At 38.1% G+C, this 22,423-nt stretch overlaps 1 protein-coding gene across 1 annotated transcript in view; it reads left to right on the top strand.

The window, feature by feature from the left end:
• Positions 1–21,922, top strand: part of LOC138705709 (uncharacterized) — a 100,660-nt gene extending 78,738 nt beyond the window's left edge. The window contains exons 2-4 of the mRNA XM_069834281.1: positions 16,763–16,869; positions 21,320–21,488; positions 21,562–21,922. Coding sequence (XP_069690382.1) covers positions 16,767–16,869; positions 21,320–21,488; positions 21,562–21,595 — 306 coding nt within the window. The 5' untranslated portion in view covers positions 16,763–16,766 and the 3' untranslated portion in view covers positions 21,596–21,922. The remainder of the gene's footprint in view (positions 1–16,762; positions 16,870–21,319; positions 21,489–21,561) is intronic.
• Positions 21,923–22,423: the final 501 nt, after the last annotated feature.

The raw sequence follows: 22,423 nt of genomic DNA on the forward strand, positions 1-22,423 counted from the left end.
TTCACACACTAAAAAGAATTCGAAATTTCCTTCCGTTGCTTCCTCAAGAAGAATTTAGTGCAGTCGCTCTTGATGCCTCATTTTGATTACTGTGACACTCTCTACACTGACCTTAACATGAGACTGACTACAGCGTGTTCATAATGCATGCGTTCGATTTATTTGCAACGTCCGTAGATCTGACCGTATCACACCTTCACTAAATATGCTGCCCTGGGCCCGTCTCAAAGAGCGAAGAACTATTCACTCTATCACTTTACTATTCAATATTCTTCAAACCTCTAACCCTAGCTACTTAGCTTCTCGTTTTCAACATTTGTCCTCATATCACGAAATAGATACTCGCTCACAACACCATATCACACTCTCCATTCCTAAACACAGAACATCCTTCTACTCTTCATCTTTCACGGTCTCTGCAGCTCATCTCTGGAACTCTACCACAACATGTCAGAGACTGTCGGACATTGTCTAGTTTAACAAATAAATTAAAATTGCACTTTTTGAATTAGATTCCTTTCAGTTATAAGCCCTTTTCTCTACCATAGTTTTGTAAAAATATAGGCTATTTATTTCTTTTTCCTTCCTTTCCCTTTTTTGTTCTCTTTATCAGTCGATGAATTTATTATCATAGCCTTTTTATTGTGAATTTTACTTAATTTTCGTACTTCTTTTCTTTTTTATTATTATTTTATTACATTCCATTTTGATATATTCTTCCTTATGTTTTTCCATATTAACCATTTGTACTAAATGAGTTGCTTTCACTATATTTCAATGTATTTTACTTACTTTTTTCTATTATGGTATTATTTTCATATTGTTTAGTGTCGATTTTATTATGCTATTATTATTATTATTATTATTATTATTATTATTATTATTTGTAATATGCTAGTATTCTGTTCTTTAACTTTTTGTTAAATTTTAACTGCTTGTATACTTTGTGACCTGGTAGAGTGTAATAGAAGGCCCTATGGCCTTAACTCTGCCAGTATAAATAAAGAATTATTATTTTATTATTATTATTATTATTATTATTATTATTATTATTATTATTAATGATTCAGCAATCTTTGATTAGAGAGCACGCGAGGTGCCATCTTGCTGTAGTCCCTACAGAAACCATAGACTCTGCTATTTTGCATTCTCTTCCTTTTCCAGCTGTTATTTGTAGTAATTCGGGAAAGTGTAAATGCAGTTCCTCGAAGTGGACGAAAAAGATTTAAAAATCAAAAGTCCTGGAAAATGGATGTGAGGAAGTTGAAACATGCGAAGGGTGAAGAATATAATTATAGGAGTCACGGGGAAAGCGGTACCGAGCAGGACACCTGCTAAAGATTGCTAATGTAAGAGAAAGAGTATATCCCACTTACAGATAAAGATCAATGTGTTTTGTAATCAGGAACAGTAAGATTCATTTCTTTGTGGTTACAACTCTGTGTACGTTCGTCGTGGCTGTGTTTGGTAATGCATTTCTGTTTATGGGTCAGGTTCGGACCAGAGGACATTAAACTATTTAAGACAGAATTAGTCTATTACGTAGGATTAGAACGCCTTGCAAATTACATAGGAACGGCACACGTTACTCCTTCACAAGACGAGAGGAAAACATGACACCTGGCCAAATACTATTCCAAAAACCATTAGAAATCAAATAGTCATATTAAAAATTTTTCTATCGTCTATCCCACTATAGGAAGGAGAGTAGCAAATCGTCGTTGTTTCTGCAATAACTCCTATGTGCAAAATATAAAATGTTTCAGTAGGAAGAGAAAACACATTTATTCATCCTATGGCAGCCGTGTATAGGAGACTGAATTCTTACATTTTCGAAACAAAGAAAGATAATTACACTAGTGGCTTGTGCAGCAAATGCTGCTCCAAACTAAGTTCGTTAGACGTTCAAATAAAAAATTTTCAGATTTATTTTCAATGAAGAATAATTGTCTTTTTGATAGTTATTTGCTTCCATAATAATGAAACATACTCTCTCTGAATGGATTTTTTTAGGCCAAATACTTTTTCTTGAACCTATCCAACTTCAGTTTTTGAGTTTCAACGCGAAAACGCAAGTATCAATGTCAGGACGATAGCAGTAGCTATTTCAGGTCATTGTGGATTGTAGGCAAAAGTTAAAAAAATGTCAGGTTTGCTAAGCTTTCGAACAATAGCATTTTCGTATAGCTGCTGCATGTAGAACTTGAAATGTAGAGCGTAAAATCATTTTATCCTACAAAGAGATCTTGCTGAAATGATCTGGAGACTACAAAATTTTCTAGGCCTCTTATTTTATCAGCAAGTAATACCTTTTTATTTTTCCTTAGGAACTGTAATTTTTGCGCTCTCTCGAGCCAATACTGAAGACAATGACACATATCAATATCTACACTACACCGCCATTAATAATAATAATAATAATAATAATAATAATAAATAATAATAATAATGATTTATTTTAGCTGGCAGAGTTAAGGCCGTAAGGCCTTCTCTTCCACACAACCAGCAAAAAGTGTATATACATATGCATGAACTTACAAAGAATTCAACAATTTGATTTAGATGAGAGTTACATGTATACAAGAGTTATTTACGAATTAAACAACAAAATAATATGAACTATTAATTAAGTATATGAAAAAGACCCAACCCCACTGGTTTAATAAGTATACAAATATTTGATTTTTAATAACAATATTACTCGTACTTAAGTTTTGTAGTTATATATAGCAGTCACTCAGTAAATTATAGAAATGAAGATCTAAATTAAGATATTCTCTACATTTACTTACATAATCTTAGAACGTTTCACTTTCATGTCATCAATATAGCATCAATATTATGTACAATTAATGAAGAACAGACGCATCATGATATTAACCATAATAATATTTAATTTCTAATGGTAATAATGTCATCGAACCACCTCAAGTTTCGTAGATTTGAATATCCAATACACAGCTGAACTCGGAAAATTATACACTGCAGAATCCGTTTTTAATAACAAATTGAATTGAGCTCTAAATATGTCCACAATCCTGAAGGTCATGGCCTTCGTGTAATAGCCTATTGTTTATTGTAGTGTGTGTTTTGTTCTGAAATTCGTGTAATAGCCTATTGTTTATTGTAGTGTGTGTTTTGTTCTGAAATTCAATCAAGTCGGCCGTGATTCAATAAAATTAGTTCTCAAAACTGACAAAAGATGGATTTTCGAAAACAGGAAAAGTATGTAGGAAAATTGACATTTCACTGAAAACTAACTATTTTTCCGAAAAACTTTGGATGCCAGGCATGAAAATGAGGGATCACTCATTAAAATCCGTTCAGCCGTTTTCCCGTAATTTCCATTACCAGTTCAAATTAGATAGATGGATGGATGGATGGATGGATGGATGGGTTGACAGACAGACAGACAGACAGACAGACAGACAGACAGACAGACAGACAGACAGACAGACAGACAGACAGACAGACAGATAGATAGATAGATAGATAGATAGATAGATAGATAGATAGATAGATAGATAGATAGATAGATAGATAGATAGATAGATAGATAGATAGATAGATAGATAGATAGATAGATAGATAGATAGATATAGCAGATTTTATTATTTCTTGTATCGGTATTTAAGTTATTTAATAGAGCGAAAATCCGAAAATCGATAAATATGTCACATAGGAGTTATTGCAGGAACAACGACGAAATACTGTATAAGCAAAATGTATGACATGTGCTTAGAGACATATGAAGCAGAGCAGCACTGTTTGAAGGCAGAGGGTAAACTACAAACCAGTAGGCCTGGTCAGTTATGACTTTTACTACAAACTTCAATTATGCACTTGGAAGCCCTCGAACTGACACTAGCAGATCTCGACAATCAGATGAAAAGTACTGCGTCTGAAGAAGAAAAGCACACTATCGTCTGAGAAACAAGAAAAACTGGCTTAAAGATAAAATCTACAGAAACACTTCGTACATAATATGCCACATGCTGATGCATTTTACAGTCGTCAAGCAAATCTGCCACAAATCAGACGGCGCACTTTTATATGTATAAATAATCGACTGGAAAGAGAAATGCAAATGAGTGAATCAGTTTCCTATCTACTTTGAGAATACCTCAGTGGTGATGTTAGGTGCCTAAATATGGCACTACTTCAGTCTTCAGTTCTTTTTCACTTATACTAACATTAGTAGACTGCAGACTATTATCCACCGATTTCCTGAACCAGATCACAGCTATGCCCTGTGAGAGGCACTTCGGTCTAATAGAGAACAGACAAGATTTTCAATGTGAATGTCAGAAAAATAGTTGAAAATGCCCCGTTACGTGCTAAGGGCCTGATTTCGTACCGTGAAAAATATGCTCTTTGTGCCAGAATATTTTCAATTTTAACCCGGGAGTCAGATTCCTTAGGCAAGTCCAGGTCTCTTGCTAGTCAGATTCCTCAGACAAGTCCAGGTCTCTTGCTAGTCATATTCCTCAGACAAGTCCAGGTCTCTTGCTAGTCAGATTCCTGAGACAAGTCCAGGTCTCTTGCTAGTCAGATTCCTTAGACAAGTCCAGGTCTCTTGCTAGTCAGATTCTTAAACAAGTCCAGGTCTCTTGCTAGTCAGATTCCTTAGACAAGTCCAGGTCTCTTGCTAGTCAGATTCCTTAGGCAAGTCCAGGTCTCTTGCTAGTCATATTCCTTAGACAAGTCCAGGTCTCTTGCTAGTCAGATTCCTTAGGCAAGTCCAGGTCTCTTGCTAGTCAGATTCCTTAGGCAAGTCCAGGTATCTTGCTAGTCAGATTCCTTAGGCAAGTCCAGGTCTCTTGCTAGTCAGATTCCTTAGGCAAGTCCAGGTCTCTTGCTAGTCAGATTCCTTAGACAAGCCCAGGTCTCTTGCTAGTCAGATTCCTTAGGCAAGTCCAGGTCCCTTGCTAGTCAGATTCCTTAGGCAAGTCCAGGTCTCTTGCTAGTCAGATTCCTTAGACAAGTCCAGGTCTCTTGCTAGTCAGATTCCTTAGACAAGTCCAGGTCGCTTGCTAGTCAGATTCCTTAGACAAGTCCAGGTCTCTTGCTAGTCAGATTCCTTAGGCAAGTCCAGGTCTCTTCCTAGTCAGATTCCTTAGACAAGTCCAGGTCTCTTGCTAGTCAGATTCCTTAGGCAAGTCCAGGTCTCTTCCTAGTCAGATTCCTTAGGCAAGTCCAGGTCTCTTGCTAGTCAGATTCCTCAGACAAGTCCAGGTCTCTTGCTAGTCATATTCCTCAGACAAGTCCAGGTCTCTTGCTAGTCAGATTCCTGAGACAAGTCCAGGTCTCTTGCTAGTCAGATTCCTTAGACAAGTCCAGGTCTCTTGCTAGTCAGATTCTTAAACAAGTCCAGGTCTCTTGCTAGTCAGATTCCTTAGACAAGTCCAGGTCTCTTGCTAGTCAGATTCCTTAGGCAAGTCCAGGTCTCTTGCTAGTCATATTCCTTAGACAAGTCCAGGTCTCTTGCTAGTCAGATTCCTTAGGCAAGTCCAGGTCTCTTGCTAGTCAGATTCCTTAGGCAAGTCCAGGTCTCTTGCTAGTCAGATTCCTTAGGCAAGTCCAGGTCTCTTGCTAGTCAGATTCCTTAGGCAAGTCCAGGTCTCTTGCTAGTCAGATTCCTTAGACAAGCCCAGGTCTCTCGCTAGTCAGATTCCTTAGGCAAGTCCAGGTCCCTTGCTAGTCAGATTCCTTACGCAAGTCCAGGTCTCTTGCTAGTCAGATTCCTTAGACAAGTCCAGGTCTCTTGCTAGTCAGATTCCTTAGACAAGTCCAGGTCTCTTGCTAGTCAGATTCCTTAGACAAGTCCAGGTCTCTTGCTAGTCAGATTCCTTAGGCAAGTCCAGGTCTCTTCCTAGTCAGATTCCTTAGACAAGTCCAGGTCTCTTGCTAGTCAGATTCCTTAGGCAAGTCCAGGTCTCTTCCTAGTCAGATTCCTTAGGCAAGTCCAGGTCTCTTGCTAGTCAGATTCCTTAGGCAAGTCCAGGTCTCTTGCTAGTCAGATTCCTTAGGCAAGTCCAGGTCTCTTGCTAGTCAGATTCCTTAGGCAAGTCCAGGTCTCTTGCTAGTCAGATTCCTTAGGCAAGTCCAGGTCTCTTGCTAGTCAGATTCCTTAGGCAAGTCCAGGTCTCTTGCTAGTCAGATTCCTTAGGCAAGTCCAGGTCTCTTGCTAGTCAGATTCCTTAGACAAGTCCAGGTCTCTTGCTAGTCAGATTCCTTAGGCAAGTCCAGGTCTCTTGCTAGTCAGATTCCTTAGACAAGTCCAGGTCTCTTGCTAGTCAGATTCCTTAGGCAAGTCCAGGTCTCTTGCTAGTCAGATTCCTTAGGCAAGTCCAGGTCTCTTGCTAGACCTGTTAACACCATTCTCGTCCTCACAGACTTCATCCCCTTCAACACCATCTGCTGTGTTTTCTAATACAACTGTAGGTAGAGAAACAGGCAAGTCTTTTCCATGTGAAACTGGTCTAATGGCTGATGGAATACTCGAATAAAAATGTCTTTCTTATTCCTTGTATTGTACTCCTGAACAATAAGTAAGTTAAAGTAACAGTCGCTGTGGAGGTTTGTTTGTTCCTTCCATTCGTGCGATTTACAAATGGCGTGCACTTTTCCTTCAACTTTATGTGGAGCCTACGGTTTGTCTATGCTCGCAGTTTCACTTCAAAATAAACACAGCACACTTTCTTACGTCCTCCCAATAAAAGTAACAAAATACATTGGGATCGTGCAGACATCAATAGGGCAGCTACGGCAACTTTTAAATCAACGATAATGCTTCCAGGATGAGATACTGACAAAGAATATTAGCCTAAAGATCTAAGGACATGTGCAGCAAAAATTCACACTCAGTAATTTAATTATCTATTGGCTTATGGAGGTGCCTACTGAAAATGTGGAACAAAAGTTAGTTACTTTATAGTTACCACAACTTAATAGTAACTCATGCATGATGAAAAACATCAAACATATTTCAGTCATCTTGCGATCTGTCATCAGTATGTTGATGACAAGTCATCTTCTTATTTTTCGCATTATCACAATGCCTATTAATATAAAAATCCTTTCTATGTTAAAATCAACGTAAAAAAGTAATTTCTTATATTGCATTTTTTTGTATTTTTTTCACGTTTTTGAACTAATAAATCATTTTTATATTTTTTCGGCATTTTTTGGTCATTTTTAATACTTACAACAAGTTTTAGATCATTTGGAGTGCATTTTACTTTCTTCTTTACCGATAGGTCTGTTAAATCATTTTCTAACCAAATAAGTTAGTAGTAATTACCTACTGAATAAGTGAATAACAGTGAACTTTGAGTTTTATAGTTTCAAACAGAATCTAAAGTCCATCCCTCGTTCTATTGAAGGCTTCATTTCACACAACGGAAGTTGTACAAAATGCTTGACAGCAGCTTAGTTTAAATGAAGACTTTGACCGCTACTGTTCTTTTGTCGGTACGAGGATGTCTTTAGAATTTATGTTTGGAAGGGGGGAAACTTTCACCGTGTCTTGGACAGGACGTTGTTTCCTCAATATGGTTCGGAAGGGATTTCTACTGTGGTGGACAGTATTTTTAACACAAAGATTGGAAGAATGCACGCTGCGCCCACAATTTGTTTTGTCATTCACACTCCCTCATCTGGAAGATCTGGTAACAAAAGTGAAGCGCGCGGAAGTAGGAGGAGACGGAGAATGAAGGCACTGACATGGACCACTCCTGATTGAAACACACTGTAAACCCTCATTAAAATCTATAGTTTTTCCTTAAAAACCTTCATTTTGTTGCATGTTATTTTCTTTTATCTTAGCCAAATTCCAGGAAGTTGCCTCCTCTCTTCGAGATTTGCAGGGCAGTCATTGAAACAAGGTGACTAATTTTTAAGAAGTTGTGGTGCGAATACGGTGAATAATATTTAAATGTCATTTTCTTTTAATTCTATGTCATTTTTCCATTAGTTTAAGGGTATGTTAATGATCATTTTAAGTAGATTTTTAGGTCATCAACATCCGCCCCCTAATCATCGGACTTGTTTCTTAAGTTCTCTGATCTTCCTTCCAATGGACTTATCAGACTCGCATAATATGTAATCCCTGACTACCGACCAGGCAGCGGCACAACGATATGCATGACCATTCGAGTCTTTGAAATTCGTTAGGCTACAGGCAGACACCTTATTTATAGATACATTTAGTAAAGTGAAAAAAAAAACTGTACAGCTTAAGAAATTAACTACATGCTCAAAGAAATTGCTGCATGTCATTTTATTGCAAACTTATATGCAACAATTTTTTATCAAAGAAGAATTGTACTGAATATTTCATATCTATACTAATAATAAATCTGTAGCCAAAATTTTTCTAGTAATTTTCGATTTTCCAAAAATAATTGTTGTTAACATGTATAATTAACCATCCTGAAACCGAAAATCGCTTTTTTGAAATTTTTGTTTGTATGTCTGTCTGTCTGGATGTTTGCTACCTCTTCACGCGATAATGGCTGAACCGATTTATATGAAAATTGGAATATAAATTAAGTTCGTTGTAACTTAGATTTTAGGCTATATGACATTCAAAATACATTATTTAAAAGGGGGGTTATAAGGGGGCTTGAATTAAATAAATCGAAATATCTCCCTTATTATTGATTTTTGTGAAAAATGTTACATAACAAAAGTTTCTTTAAAAAATATTTCCGATACGTTTCATTCCAAGCAAAATTTTTATGGGACCAAATTGCACCAAAAACGGATGTTCTCTGAACCAAATGATCATATTTTAATTATTTGTATGCAATAACAATTAAGAAACATGTTAAAGTAATTATCATTGCACTAAATGAGTGGTCTCTGGAGCAAAATGATCGCATTTTAATTATTTAAATACAATTTAAATTAAGTGACATATTAAACGATTTATCCTTCTATCAAACACGAATGTTCCCTGGACCAGATGTCCTATTTTAATTATGTAATTACTTTATATTTATTTCTAACAAGTGCAGCGGAGCGCACGGGTACAGCTAGTGTTTGCAATAAAATAATATACAATTATTTATTTGAGCACTCTAATAACCCACATTAGTTTTAAATCATAAAAAATCATGCGCAGTGATGTAGGCCTTAATTTTAATCTTGATCTAATTACTTTCAGTATCATACAGATAATTTTAAACTTGCTACTGCTGCTGAAATTCAGATGAAAGGCGGTAAGTGACATGCACGCCGCTCACCTGCAGTGGCAGTGCGATGAATTTAACATTATCCATTTAAAGAGCGCTAAAATTCAGAAACTGATCCGTGGATGTATTACGGAGTCTCCGAGCACAATCTACGAGCTCCAACAGTGTGGGAGGGGGCAGACCGCGCGGCGTGCTTGTAATGCAAACGTGCAACATCACACACGCCTCCTGCACCTAATACAGCTCACCTTATTGTGTGACAACAACTTCATCAGTCAAAGAGGGTCGCCCGCTTACCATTCCTTCCGCGCGGCAATTCGGTTCTCAAGTATGGCGCGAACTCAACCCATGCTGTGCTACGAACCGAGACCAGGTTGTTTACAGTTTATTGTTGTAAGACGTATCGTTGTCAGAATTGATAAATCTCTCCGACACAGCAGGTCATCAAGGTCTTCTTCTCTCACTACAGAACTCTTTCGATTTTCAGCTTGCAGCTATGCCGAGAAAATTTAATGTTGTATTGTGCCTGGCGAGGTAATGTAAAGGGCACAGTGATGATGAGTTCTTACTACTGTGTGCCCTGCCTGCTTCTTGAACTATGTCATCGACAACACATCTCTCACAATCCTGTTTTACCGACTTCACTTATCCAGCATTTCCACTTTGCCACATATATACATATATATATATATATATATATATATATATATATATATATATATATATATATATATATATACACATACAAAGTTAGTTAAAAGTCCCGCACCACCTAAATAACTTTTGAAGCATACGGTTCAGTGACATGAAACTTGGTATGTGAGGATAACCATATACTAAGAACTCAATAATGGTATTACCGAGTTTTTTCTACTTCCGGTTTAACCGGAAGTAACTCCAACTCTCTTATTTTAAATGGAAGACCCAATATATATATTTTTTTTTATTTTTGAATAAAGCTCATTAAGAGCTTTTCAAAAATTACCCACACTTGATGCTTCTGTACAAATTCAGTCAAGGCAACAGAAAAGTGTATCGAATATTAAAATAATAAAATACTCCTTCCTTAACAAAAACAAAACAAAGCTAGCTCACCTTCTAAATTATGTGTTCAAATTTACAATGTGTCACTCGATCATAGAAACCATTTAAGGAATGATTTAACCAGGCTTTAGGAATATCTTGCACCACTTCCATTTTTATTTAGCAACACTGAATTTGTACAGAAGTATCAAGTGTGGGTACTTTTTGAAAAGCTCTTAATGAGCACTATTCAAAAATAAAAATATATATTGGGTGTTCTATTTAAAATAAGAGAGTTGGAGTTACTTCCAGTTAAACCGGAAGTAGAAAATCTCGGTAATACCATTATTGAGTTCTTAGTATATGGTTATCCTCACATTCCAAGTTTCATATCACTGAACCGTATGCTTCAAAAGTTATTTAGGTACTGCATTTATTATTTTAATATTCGATAAATTTTTCTGTTTTCTTGACTTAGCAACACTGAATTTGTACAGAATTATCAAGTGTGGTTAATTTTTGAAAAGCTCTTAATGAGCTTTATTCAAAAATAAAAAATATATATTCGGTGTTCCATTTAAAATAAGAGAGTTGGAGTTACTTCCGGTTAAACCGGAAATAGAAAAAACTCGGTAATACCATTATTGAGTTCTTAGTATATGGTTATCCCCACATACCAAGTTTTATGTCAGTGAACCACATGCTTCAAAAGTTATTTAGGTGGTGCGGGATTTTTAATTAACCCTGTATATATACAGTATTTAGTTAAAATTAGAGTCTGGCTGGGCGGAAGAGAAGGCCTCCTGGCCTTAGCTCTGCTAGATTAAATAAATTATTATTATTATTATTATTATTATTATTATTATTATTATTATTATTATTATTATAAGTCAAATCCTAGCTATTTTGGGCACGTCCTGCCGCAGCGCATTATTATAACGCTGTTTGACTGCACAGACTGTAACCTCGTCCGTTCATTTCTTCGTGATAAGTTTCAGTGTCCTTTGATTCGAAGACGTACAACGCATGCTCCACAGATCCAGCTTCATTACACAATTGTTAGCCTTTTACCTTTTCCTGCAGGGTTCTTCAATTCAGTCGCAAGCCCTGACAAAAATGTCCGTTTGTCTAATCTCACTGTGCTATCTGATCAAGATTTTGAGACAGTATTTTCTGCATTTACTCAAGTTTCATCCAGGTAATAAATTTTACGACATCACTGCAATATTTCTTAACAAATCGTAAATATTTTCATTGCCACAATCTTAAGCCTACATCCTCCCACTCAGCCAGAACTGATTGTCGGTTTCTCTTGACAGACATCGTGTTGTCACAACGAAAAAATTGCAAGAGAGAAATTCCAGTGCTGATGTGAAGAAAATAGGATGAGGATGACGTTGGAAGTAAGGATGAAGTTGAAGACGATTATAAAGATAAACATGATGGTGAATTGCAGTACATGATTATGAAGATCAACATGATGGTGAATTGCAGTACATGATTATGAAGATCAACATGATGGTGAATTGCAGTACATGATTATGAAGATCAACATGATGGTGAATTGCAGTACATGATTATGAAGATCAACATGATGGTGAATTGCAGTACATGATTATGAAGATCAACATGATGGTGAATTGCAGTACATGATAATGAAGATCAACATGATGGTGAATTGCAGTACATGATAATGAAGATCAACATGATGGTGAATTGCAGTACATGATAATGAAGATAAACATGATGGTGAATTGCAGTACATGATTATGAAGATCAACATGATGAACTGCAGTACATGATAATGAAGATCAACAAGATGGTGGTGAACTACAGTAAGTTACATGATAATGAAGATCAACAAGATGGTGGTGAACTACAGTAAGTTACATGATAATGAAGATCAACAAGATGGTGGTGAACTACAGTACATGATAATGAAGATCAACAAGATGGTGGTGAACTACAGTAAGTTACATGATAATGAAGATCAACAAGATGGTGGTGAACTACAGTAAGTTACATGATAATGAAGATCAACAAGATGGTGGTGAACTACAGTAAGTTACATGATAATGAAGATCAACAAGATGGTGGTGAACTACAGTACATGACAATGAAGATCAACATGATGAACTGCAGTACATGATAATGAAGATCAACAAGATGGTGGTGAACTATAGTACATGATAATGAAGATCAACAAGATGGTGGTGAATTACAGTACATGATAATGAAGATCAACAAGATGGTGGTGAATTACAGTACATGATAATGAAGATCAACAAGATGGTGGTGAACTACAGTACATGATAATGAAGATCAACAAGATGGTGGTGAATTACAGTACATGATAATGAAGATCAACAAGATTGTGGTGAACTACAGTACATGATAATGAAGATCAACAAGATGATGGTGAACTACAGTACATGATAATGAAGATGAAAATAGAATAGGTGAAGAAAATTTTAAAGATGAAGAAACCGATGATAACGAAGATGATGAAGATTACGCAAACGAAAGAAAAATCAGTGCAGATGAGTATGCGGGTGAAGCTGCTAGAACAACTTAATTCAAAAGCTCGACGACCTGCAAGACATCGCTAATTAAATCAATCGGATCAAAGTCCATTAGCCGCACTGTTATGACAAGCGGGCTCTTAAGAATGAGCGCGGGCGGGCGGCGGGCACCTCATCAGGCGGGCAAACACGCGGGTTTTGTTTGCGGGCCCTGATTAAGAGCGGCCATGCACACGCAATCTGCGTCTTGAGCAGCCTCAACAATGTCGACGTCATTTCCCGCGGGTAACGTCATTACGCCCCGGTGACACGCTTCCGCCGCAACACAAAAAAAGAAATCAATTGCTCTCTGACAACAAGCAACTACCATGCTGTTATTAATTATTTTAAATGTGTCCTTTACTGTTTTCACAGCTTTTGCAGAAAACTCCTACTGACTTGCCTGCCGTGTTTGCTAATTCTGGGAGCCATATGTTGTAAAAGATCTATACAGACTGCACCAAGCTTCTTTATTCTCCGGTCTGGAACATGGCCGAGAAATTAGTGCGAAATTCCTTCCAAAGGAAGTATCATTACCTACACAGCAAAATTAACGACTAAGCTGAATTCCAGACAAAAATTCTGAGGTAAATTAACACTTGATGCGAAATGTATTACCTAACTTGATCTGTCATCTTATTGCAGCGCGCGTTTGGTATAGTCTGTTAATATGGAAATTAGTTTTAGTTACTATGAAGACAGGCATTGAATTCTATAAAGCTGGGGTCGTCAGCATAGAGCACGCTGGGGCTAGCCTCTCTTACGCAGCGCACTATAGTGCTCTCGTAGCTGCTAGCGGGTATGCTCTCTATCTCTCCCTGTTGCACGACAGTGCACACGGGACGGCACCGCGTACACATTGCACATTTCAGCGAGAGCTGACGACCACTGCTATAAAGTAATGCATTCTTTATAATACCTTGTTGATGATTAGTCCGATTTTTCTACACAAGAACGATATGGAGGTAAATAATTATTTGATAATTTTAGGAAAATGTGCCTATTACGCAGTTGTCTTAGTGCTGCGTCCACTACGCTACAGCACAGACTCCGATCTCTACATGGCAATTGTGTTCATTTTTTGTTCAGTATAATAATGTTTATGGGATATGATGATAGAGACTGGATTAATCTTGCTCAGGATAGGGACCGATGGCGGGCTTATGTGAGGGCGGCAATGAACCTCCGGGTTCCTTAAAAGCCAGTAAGTAAGTATAATAATGTTTATATGCTTAGACACGTACTGTAGGAGAGATCTTTGTAGGGTTACAAAGGAGCGAAACAAGTATCCGCATTACATGCGAAGTGGTATAGGTTGTTACATTGTGACGCAGTTGCAAATGCAAGAAATACAACAATACGGCCTAAAAGAAGCCCGCCCACTTTAGACAGCAGCCCAATATTAATTTCGTGAAAATGGACTTGATAACCCATGTCTGCATTCCAAACGTATCGCGAATCTCGGTTCATGACTAACATATTTCACTTCTGTCTAAATTATTAGTAACGATAAACACCAGTGCTGCTCATCGGAGCGACTACTACCGCGGAGGAATTGGAGATTACGAATAAAGCTCTCCACCGGTGATCTCCGGTACTACCGTAGGTGGAACAGGGGACATACGGAGGGATGGGGGTTCGGAGCGAAGCGACAGTTAGCTCAAGGACGACCGGCGCGTACGGACTGACGGTAGTTGTGAGTGGAATAAAATGGCACAAAATCCGATATCCGTCGCATGGAAATTCTTTAATTTAGTTGAATGTAATAATAAAGTCGCACATTGTAAACTTTGTGGACGAATTTACTCTAAGGGTGGTGGAACTTCGAATGTGTTAGACCATTTGAAGCGATCACACAAACGCGAACTTGATAAAAACAATTACGCAAAACATTTGATACAATTTCTTTTTAAATTGTTTAAGTGCTATTGTTCCCAAAGGGCCACAGTTTAAGAAAAAGTCTTGAAATTTCTCTAAAACGTAACTTTCGAGGCAATAAAAAAAACATATGAAATATTTAAAAGACGACTTGAGTTATATTTTGCTGTTTAGACAACTTGAGTTATGTTTTACTGTTTAGATTAAAATATTGAGTTTCTGAATGAAACTAAAGAAACATGTGGTAATAATATAATTACAATTATTCTTAAGTTGATATCCGCTTATATTTTTATTACAGAGAAAGAGTGGCGCGTTTTAGAAGAGGCAGTTCAAATACAGACACCATTTAACACAATAATCACAATCCTGTCCGGTGAAGAATCTGAATAAATTATGTTCGACAGTAAATTTTAACCCATTGATAGCCCACGTTTCTTTTGTTCCATTCTGAAGCTCCCTCAATATATTTTACGTTAAACTAAACCGATTAGAATAATTATTGACAAACACTGTTTGCGATTAAACGAGAGTTTCTAGGAGAACTACAGTAGCCTATACTTACTTACTGGCTTTTAAGGAACTCGGAGGTTCATTGCCGCCCTCATATAAGCCCAGCATTGGTCCCTATCCTGAGCAAGATTAATCCAGTCTCTACCATCATATCCTGTCTCCCTCAAATCCATTTTTACATTATCTTCCCATCTACGTCTTGGCCTCCCCAAAGGTCTTTTGCCCTCCGGCCTACCAACTAACACTCTATATGCATTTCTGGATTCGCCCATACGTGCTACATGTCCTGCCCATCTCAAACGTCTGGATTTTATGGTCCTAATTATGTCAGGTGAAGTATACAATGCGTGCAGCTCTGTGTTGTGTAACTTTCTCCATTCTCCTGTAACGTCATCCCTCTTAGCCCGAAATATTTTCCTGAGAACCTTATTCTCAAACACCCTTAATCTCTGTTCCTCTCTCAAAGTGAGAGTCCAAGTTTCACAACCATACAGAACAACCGGTAATATAAGCCTAATTGTTTTATAAATTCTAACTTTCAGATTTTTTGACAGAAGACTAGATGACAAAAGCTTTTCAACCGAATAATAACAGGCATTTCCCATATTTATTCTGCGTTTAATTTCCTCTCGAGTGTCATTATGTTTGTTACTGTTGCTCCAAGATATTTGAAGTTTTCCACCTCTTCGAAGGATAAATCTCCAATTTTTATAGTTCCATTTCGTACTATATTCTGGTCACGAGACATAATCATATACTTAGTCTTTTCGGGATTTACTTCCAACCCAATCGCTTTACACAATAGCCTATACATGTTTACATTAGCTACTGAAAATCTTTACTTCTGCGTTAGTTTTGCAGTTAGATTGAATGTTATTAATTTGATCAATGACATAAAACTAATACGGCTTTCCATATATTACTACGAATTTCAAAACTAGAAAAAAATCTGTCAGCTAACGTAGCACTTCAAGCAAAACAAGAAAAAAAAAAGAGCCGAAGAAAGAGAGAGAGATTAACATAAAAGAGAGAATGAACAACAAATTAGAACTTATTTTAAAAGATACGCGGACGTCAGCGGACTCGAATCACTACCTGATCCGATTAAAGGAAAGCTCAGCGGAAAGTGTATGTCTGCGCCACAGCACATATTCAACCTGCGCGGCATCAATCGGAGGTAACCGGAGGTCTCCGATCGAATGCGCGCAAACAACTGCTCCGGAGAAAAGCTAATCATAAGCAGCACCAATAAACACTCTATAAGAATTCCGAACTAATTTTTAGCGCCTGCGTTATCAGTAGCCAATAGGAGAACAAGCATGATTTGGTACATGATATGGGAGATGGTAAATGCCCACTCTTTTGTTTACCTCAGGATTTTTCTTATCCTGAATTATTTAAGTGTTACAGATACTGCGCGCACATTATTAGTCCAAGATAGGATTCATTCAGAACTGCAGGCTATTCCCCTAGTCGTTAAGTTGCGAATCCCAGCTTCAAATTGAAGTTAAAGCATTTGGATCAGCGCGCGTGCCTGTCCGGGTGTTCGCGGGATTGCCTCCCAATTATGACGTCTGCTTTGTGTTGCAGCACCATGGTTTCCCCAAGCAGCGTGGTGATGGTGGTGATGTTGATGATCCTGGTGACCTGTTCAGCACAGCAGTTCTACGCCAGCGGGCGCTACGGCAAACGGGAAGGTACGGCGGGCGCGTGAGAATGAAGCGTCGTGATAATCCATTACGAATTTTCATAGAAATGCACGTTTGATACTTAACAGCAGAAAGGTGCAAAGTGCCAAATTTATAAACAGTATTTTATTCTTCATTATTCTACATAGCTACACTTTTAACACATATATCACTGATTAAATTTCCAACTTCTTTTTGCTGTATTAATATTTAACACAGTAAAAAGTTTGAAATTTAATCAGTATTTTATTAATAAAAACCTTTCTCTCTTAAACAATTTTGAGATTTTATTTTTCAGAAATAAATGAGAAGCGCATATAACAACTTCTGACCAATCTTTATCAATGGTTTGATAAAATTAACACACTGAGATAAAAACGAACTTCATAATTTATGAAAGGTGCTAAGTTCCATAAATATTTCGTAGGTGCTTCGTTTTATTTATTATCCACAGATCTGCAAGTAGTATTCCTCATTTTCTTTCTTGGCCTAATATGAAATCATGGCCTTCAAATCTGACTTTTTTTTCATCTAACATAGAACTCAGTGAGGAACTCTCAAATTCGTGGCGCAATATAAATACTACCCGCTACACACCAAGTGAACATCGCTCGCAGTAAGCTAGGCAGCAGAGGAGTTTTGTGATCGTCACTACCTTCCGTGTTCGCAACAAAGAAAAAACAAGGCTATCTGTGTACAGCGAATCACTGCACTGATTTTGTTCAATTTGCACGTATCTACACGTTTCCTCTCTATTCTCTTTCTTTATATTTCGTCTTTGCTTATCTACCCACCTTTCCTCCCTTTCTTCTCGATCCTCTTTATTTATTTCTCCTCTTTCCTTATTTATCCAATTTTTCTCCCTTTCCTCTTTATCCCCTTTGTTCATTTATTCCTCTTTGCTTATCTATCCATCTTTTCTCCCTTTCCTCTGTATCCTCTTTCTTTATTTATTCCTCTTTGCTTATCCATCCATCTTTTCTCCCTCTCCCCTTTATCCTCTTTCTTTATTTATTCCTCTTTGCTTATCTATCCATCTTTTCTCCCTTTCCTCTGTATCCTTTCTTTATTTATTCCTCTTTGCTTATCCATCCATCTTTTCTCCCTTTCCCCTTTATCCTCTTTCTTCATTTATTCCTCTTTGCTTATATATCCATCTTTTCTCCCTTTCCCCTTTATCCTCTTTCTTTATTTATTCCTCTTTGCTTATATATCCATCTTTTCTCCCTTTCCTCTGTATCCTCTTTCTTTATTTATTCCTCTTTGCTTATCCATCCATCTTTTCTCCCTTTCCTCTCTATCCTCTTTCTTTATTTATTCCTCTTTGCTTATCTATCCATCTTTTCTCCCTTTCCTCTTTATCCTCTTTCTTTATTTATTCCTCTTTGCTTATATATCCATCTTTTCTCCCTTTCCTCTTTATCCTCTTTCTTTATTTATTCCTCTTTGCTTATCTATCCATCTTTTCTCCCTTTCCTCTCTATCCTCTTTCTTTATTTATTCCTCTTTGCTTATCTATCCATCTTTTCTCCCTTTTCTCTGTATCCTTTCTTTATTTATTTCTCTTTGCTTATATATCCATCTTTTCTCCCTTTCCTCTGTATCCTCTTTCTTTATTTATTCCTCTTTGCTTATCTATCCATCTTTTCTCCCTTTCCTCTTTATACTCTTTCTTTATTTATTCCTCTTTGCTTATATATCCATCTTTTCTCCCTTTCCTCTCTATCCTCTTTCTTTATTTATTCCTCTTTGCTTATATATCCATCTTTTCTCCCTTTCCTCTCTATCCTCTTTCTTTATTTATTCCTCTTTGCTTATCTATCCATCTTTTCTCCCTTTCCTCTTTATCCTCTTTCTTTATTTATTCCTCTTTGCTTATATATCCATCTTTTCTCCCTTTCCTCTCTATCCTCTTTCTTTATTTATTCCTCTTTGCTTATCTATCCATATTTTCTCCCTTTCCTCTTTCTATATTTATTCCTCTTTGCTTATCTATCCATCTTTTCTCCCTTTCCTCTCTATCCTCTTTCTTCCTCTCTGTTTATTTCTTTGTCTTTGTGTATCTATCTATATTTTTCCCTTTTCTCTTTCTGTTTATTTCTTCCCCATAACTATCCATCTTTTCTCCCTTTCGTCTTTTTTTGTTAATGTTCTCGTCTCTTGCCTTCTTTCTCTCGCCCACATTCTTTTCCTATCTTCCATTTCCCACACTACTGGTAATAACAATGAGAGGTTTTGATGAGGTAACGATGATTGCGTTGCTAAAAATAGCGGTCCGCAATAATCCTGCCTCATATTTCTCGCGTCGCACCTGCGTCCCTGACGATGTGAACACAGACCACTTCACTTCACTTCACTTCACTAAATGTAACAAAGCAGCAAGTCAAATTGTAGAAATGTTTGCAACCCAACATTTTACAACATGTCAATTTTCATTTGTAATTTATAACATTAAAAAACTGGCTAATTTTTTCATGCACTATCCGATCACTCTCGTATAACGTTAATAAAATTTGTAGCTTTTAATACTTGAGACTACGTTACAATTTCTGGATCATCGCAAGACAAAATATTCCTTTCGTATGCTGTAACGAAATACTGAAATTGAATTATTAAAATATCCCAATAAACGTGATGTGATCTAAAGCCAATACAAGCACGCATCATTCTTACTTCATAACTGGGCAGATCATCAATCTCAAAAATATAAATTGGCCTAAATGTAATGTGACCGTGAAACGGGAGGGCCCGGGTTAAAATCCTGGTTGGGACAAGTTACCTGGTTGAGGTTTTCCCTCAACCCATTAAGAACAAATGCTGGGTAACTTTCGACTCTCGAGTCTGGATTCATTTCTCTGGCATTATCACCTTCATATCATTCAGATGCTACATAACCATAAATGTTGATAAAACGTCGTAAAATAAGCCACTAAAAAAAGTTGCACCGTAAGAGAGTTTATTCACGTCCCTTCGACAACTGCTATTCACCCTATCTGATCTTCCGCGACCCACACTCGGCCTTCGCCTCTCCTCCCATCCATGTGGTAGGCCACGTCCATCTTCTTCACATGGCCACAATTAAAGGCTGGTTCACAATAAACCGGAAACGAGAATCGGAACGAAAACGAAAAGGGTAAAATTGTTAAAATGTGTACATTTAAATGTGAGCATTCACAATTAACGAAAAGCTTGCCGGAGCCCGAGATCGGGAACGGAGAGTTGGCCAAGTTTCAACTTTGGCGTTCACGTTTCCGATCACAGCCCACTAGATTCATTCTATTGCCATCTAAAAGCTATTTTGTCGTCGTATATTTTGTAGCAAGAAGACCGTGACATAACCTATGCATTATTTTGTTCCGTGCTGTGCATCATGGAGCAAGTTTTATTTGATGAGATTCTAATATTGAGTGTTGAGGAAAATACTCACGTTTACGATAAGCGGCGCGCCTCGTAAAGGCTAAAGATGAGAAAATGAAGGAGAATACATGGCTTTCAATAGCTGCATCTTTGAACACCGATCGTAAGTGAATCATATTTTATTACTGTATTGGTTGTATTACACACTACATATTAACGCTTCAATTCAATAACTACTGTTGTGTTCATTTTTGTTCTATTACAAATGTTTCTTCTCTAATTATTTTACGTTATGGTAGACTTAAAATAGGTTGTGATAATAAAGATGCATGGGCACATTTATAGTATTGTCGTACCATCGGATCTATACCCCTTCAGCGCTGTCGTCGTTCTTGGAAAAGTTAACGCCTCTACTCACCCCATTCCACTCGTTTCTCTCCCACTACGTCAAACAGCAGGCCACGAACCTTGCCGAATAGGGATGTTGCCAAACTTCCGTCAAACAGTGTCATGTCTCTTGAATATTGCTTATAATACTGTAAGGTTAATTATTACTTATTCATAATTTAATTTAAGTAGGTCTAATGACGCTGATTGACTTATGTAAAATGCTATTACTTGCGTAATAATATTTCTTTCACCACTCCGTGCTACAGTATTCATGTTGAGTTGACAACACTGGACTGCAAGTGCAAATAAACTGTCCCGCAAGAAGGCTCAAAATTGTGAGTAGTGGGGGAGAGAAAGAGAGAGGGGTAGAAAAGAGAGAAATAGGAATACAGGGAGAGAAATGAATTGCCGAGGCCGAAAAGGAATTAAGGTTCAGTTAGCATATCTTACGGGGGCACAGAACCGATGGTCGGACTACCGTACCTAATGAAATGTTTCAGTTGAAATTTCGAAGTTGGTTAACCTGTGTTTATGTTGACTGCCTTGTACTCATGAGAGAATACCATTGGTCAATTATACACAAATAACATCAGAATGCGTAATATCGACTTTACATATCGTTATTGACATACATATCGATATGCATAGTCGTCTACGTTCTCGATTTATTGTGAATCACAAATGTTCATATTCACGTCCTCTTGTGTTGCAGCTCCGGGCGCGATGCTGCTGAGGCGGCAGCCGGGCGGCGTGCCGGTCGAGGTGGCCCTCCGCAACGACCGCTTCTTCTTCGGCAGCCGCTACGGCAAGCGCGCGCTGCAGGAGCCGTGCAGCCTGGCGGCGCAGGGGTGGAACTCGTGGGTCCGCTGCGTGCTGGAGAGGTCAGGCCCCCCCCTAGGCGGGTTAGCTCACGAGGTCCGGCGGCGCCCCACTCACACTGCCTTCTTCTTGCAGGGACGAGGCGCCCAGCGGCGGCGGCGGTCTGTGAGCTCCCCGCGGCCCGCGGACCACTAGGTGTGACCCTCCCCGTGTATTTGTATGAACAATAAAGTGACGACGCCGCGAACAGCTCTGTGCGGGCCGCGCCACTCCCCTCGCGCGCAGCGCCAGGGACGCGCGCGGGGTGAGTGCGCCCCCTGTCGAGTGTTTTACGAGAGTGCTGCCCCAACAGCGCCGGGGTGGCGCTCTTCACACCTCACCGCTTCCTCGTGCATCCCCCTGTTACTCGCCGCCATGGTCATTACTTCATCTCATGTCCTCAACAGTTGGTACAGCATCGATAAATAAAGCAATAAACAGATTATAAAAAGTTGTGGAATGAAATTCTGAAACTTTGCTTATCCACAGGAACTAAGAAACGAAGCGGCAGGATTTGCCATGTTTCTTGGTTGCTATCCCCATTATACAGAGTTGGGCAGATAAAACCGGCCCCATCTCATGCCATATGATTTGGAAAATAAATTATGTAGGGTACTGATTTTTTTTTCTTTCATTCTTCTTGAAAATGTAATTATGTTGGCTATACTGTATCTTCCGCGTGTTTTGTGTCATTGTTGTTGCGCCATTGTTGCTTATAACCTCTTCTGGTTGCTGTTTAAAAGTCAGACGTTCTAAACACATGTGAAAAGTTGTTCTTTAAATAAGCATGACTTATTCAATACCAGAGCGAATATTCATTGTGGAGGCGTACGTACAGACCAGCTCTATTAAGGAAACACAACAATTATTCAGAGACAAATATCCGCTTCGCTCAGTACCAGCGAAAAGCAGCATTCAAGATTTGGTGCGAAATGGCGTACGACTGGAGCCATCAAAA

Source organism: Periplaneta americana, chromosome 9, assembly GCF_040183065.1.
Source record: "Periplaneta americana isolate PAMFEO1 chromosome 9, P.americana_PAMFEO1_priV1, whole genome shotgun sequence".
NCBI classification, from domain to species: Eukaryota; Metazoa; Arthropoda; class Insecta; order Blattodea; family Blattidae; genus Periplaneta; species Periplaneta americana.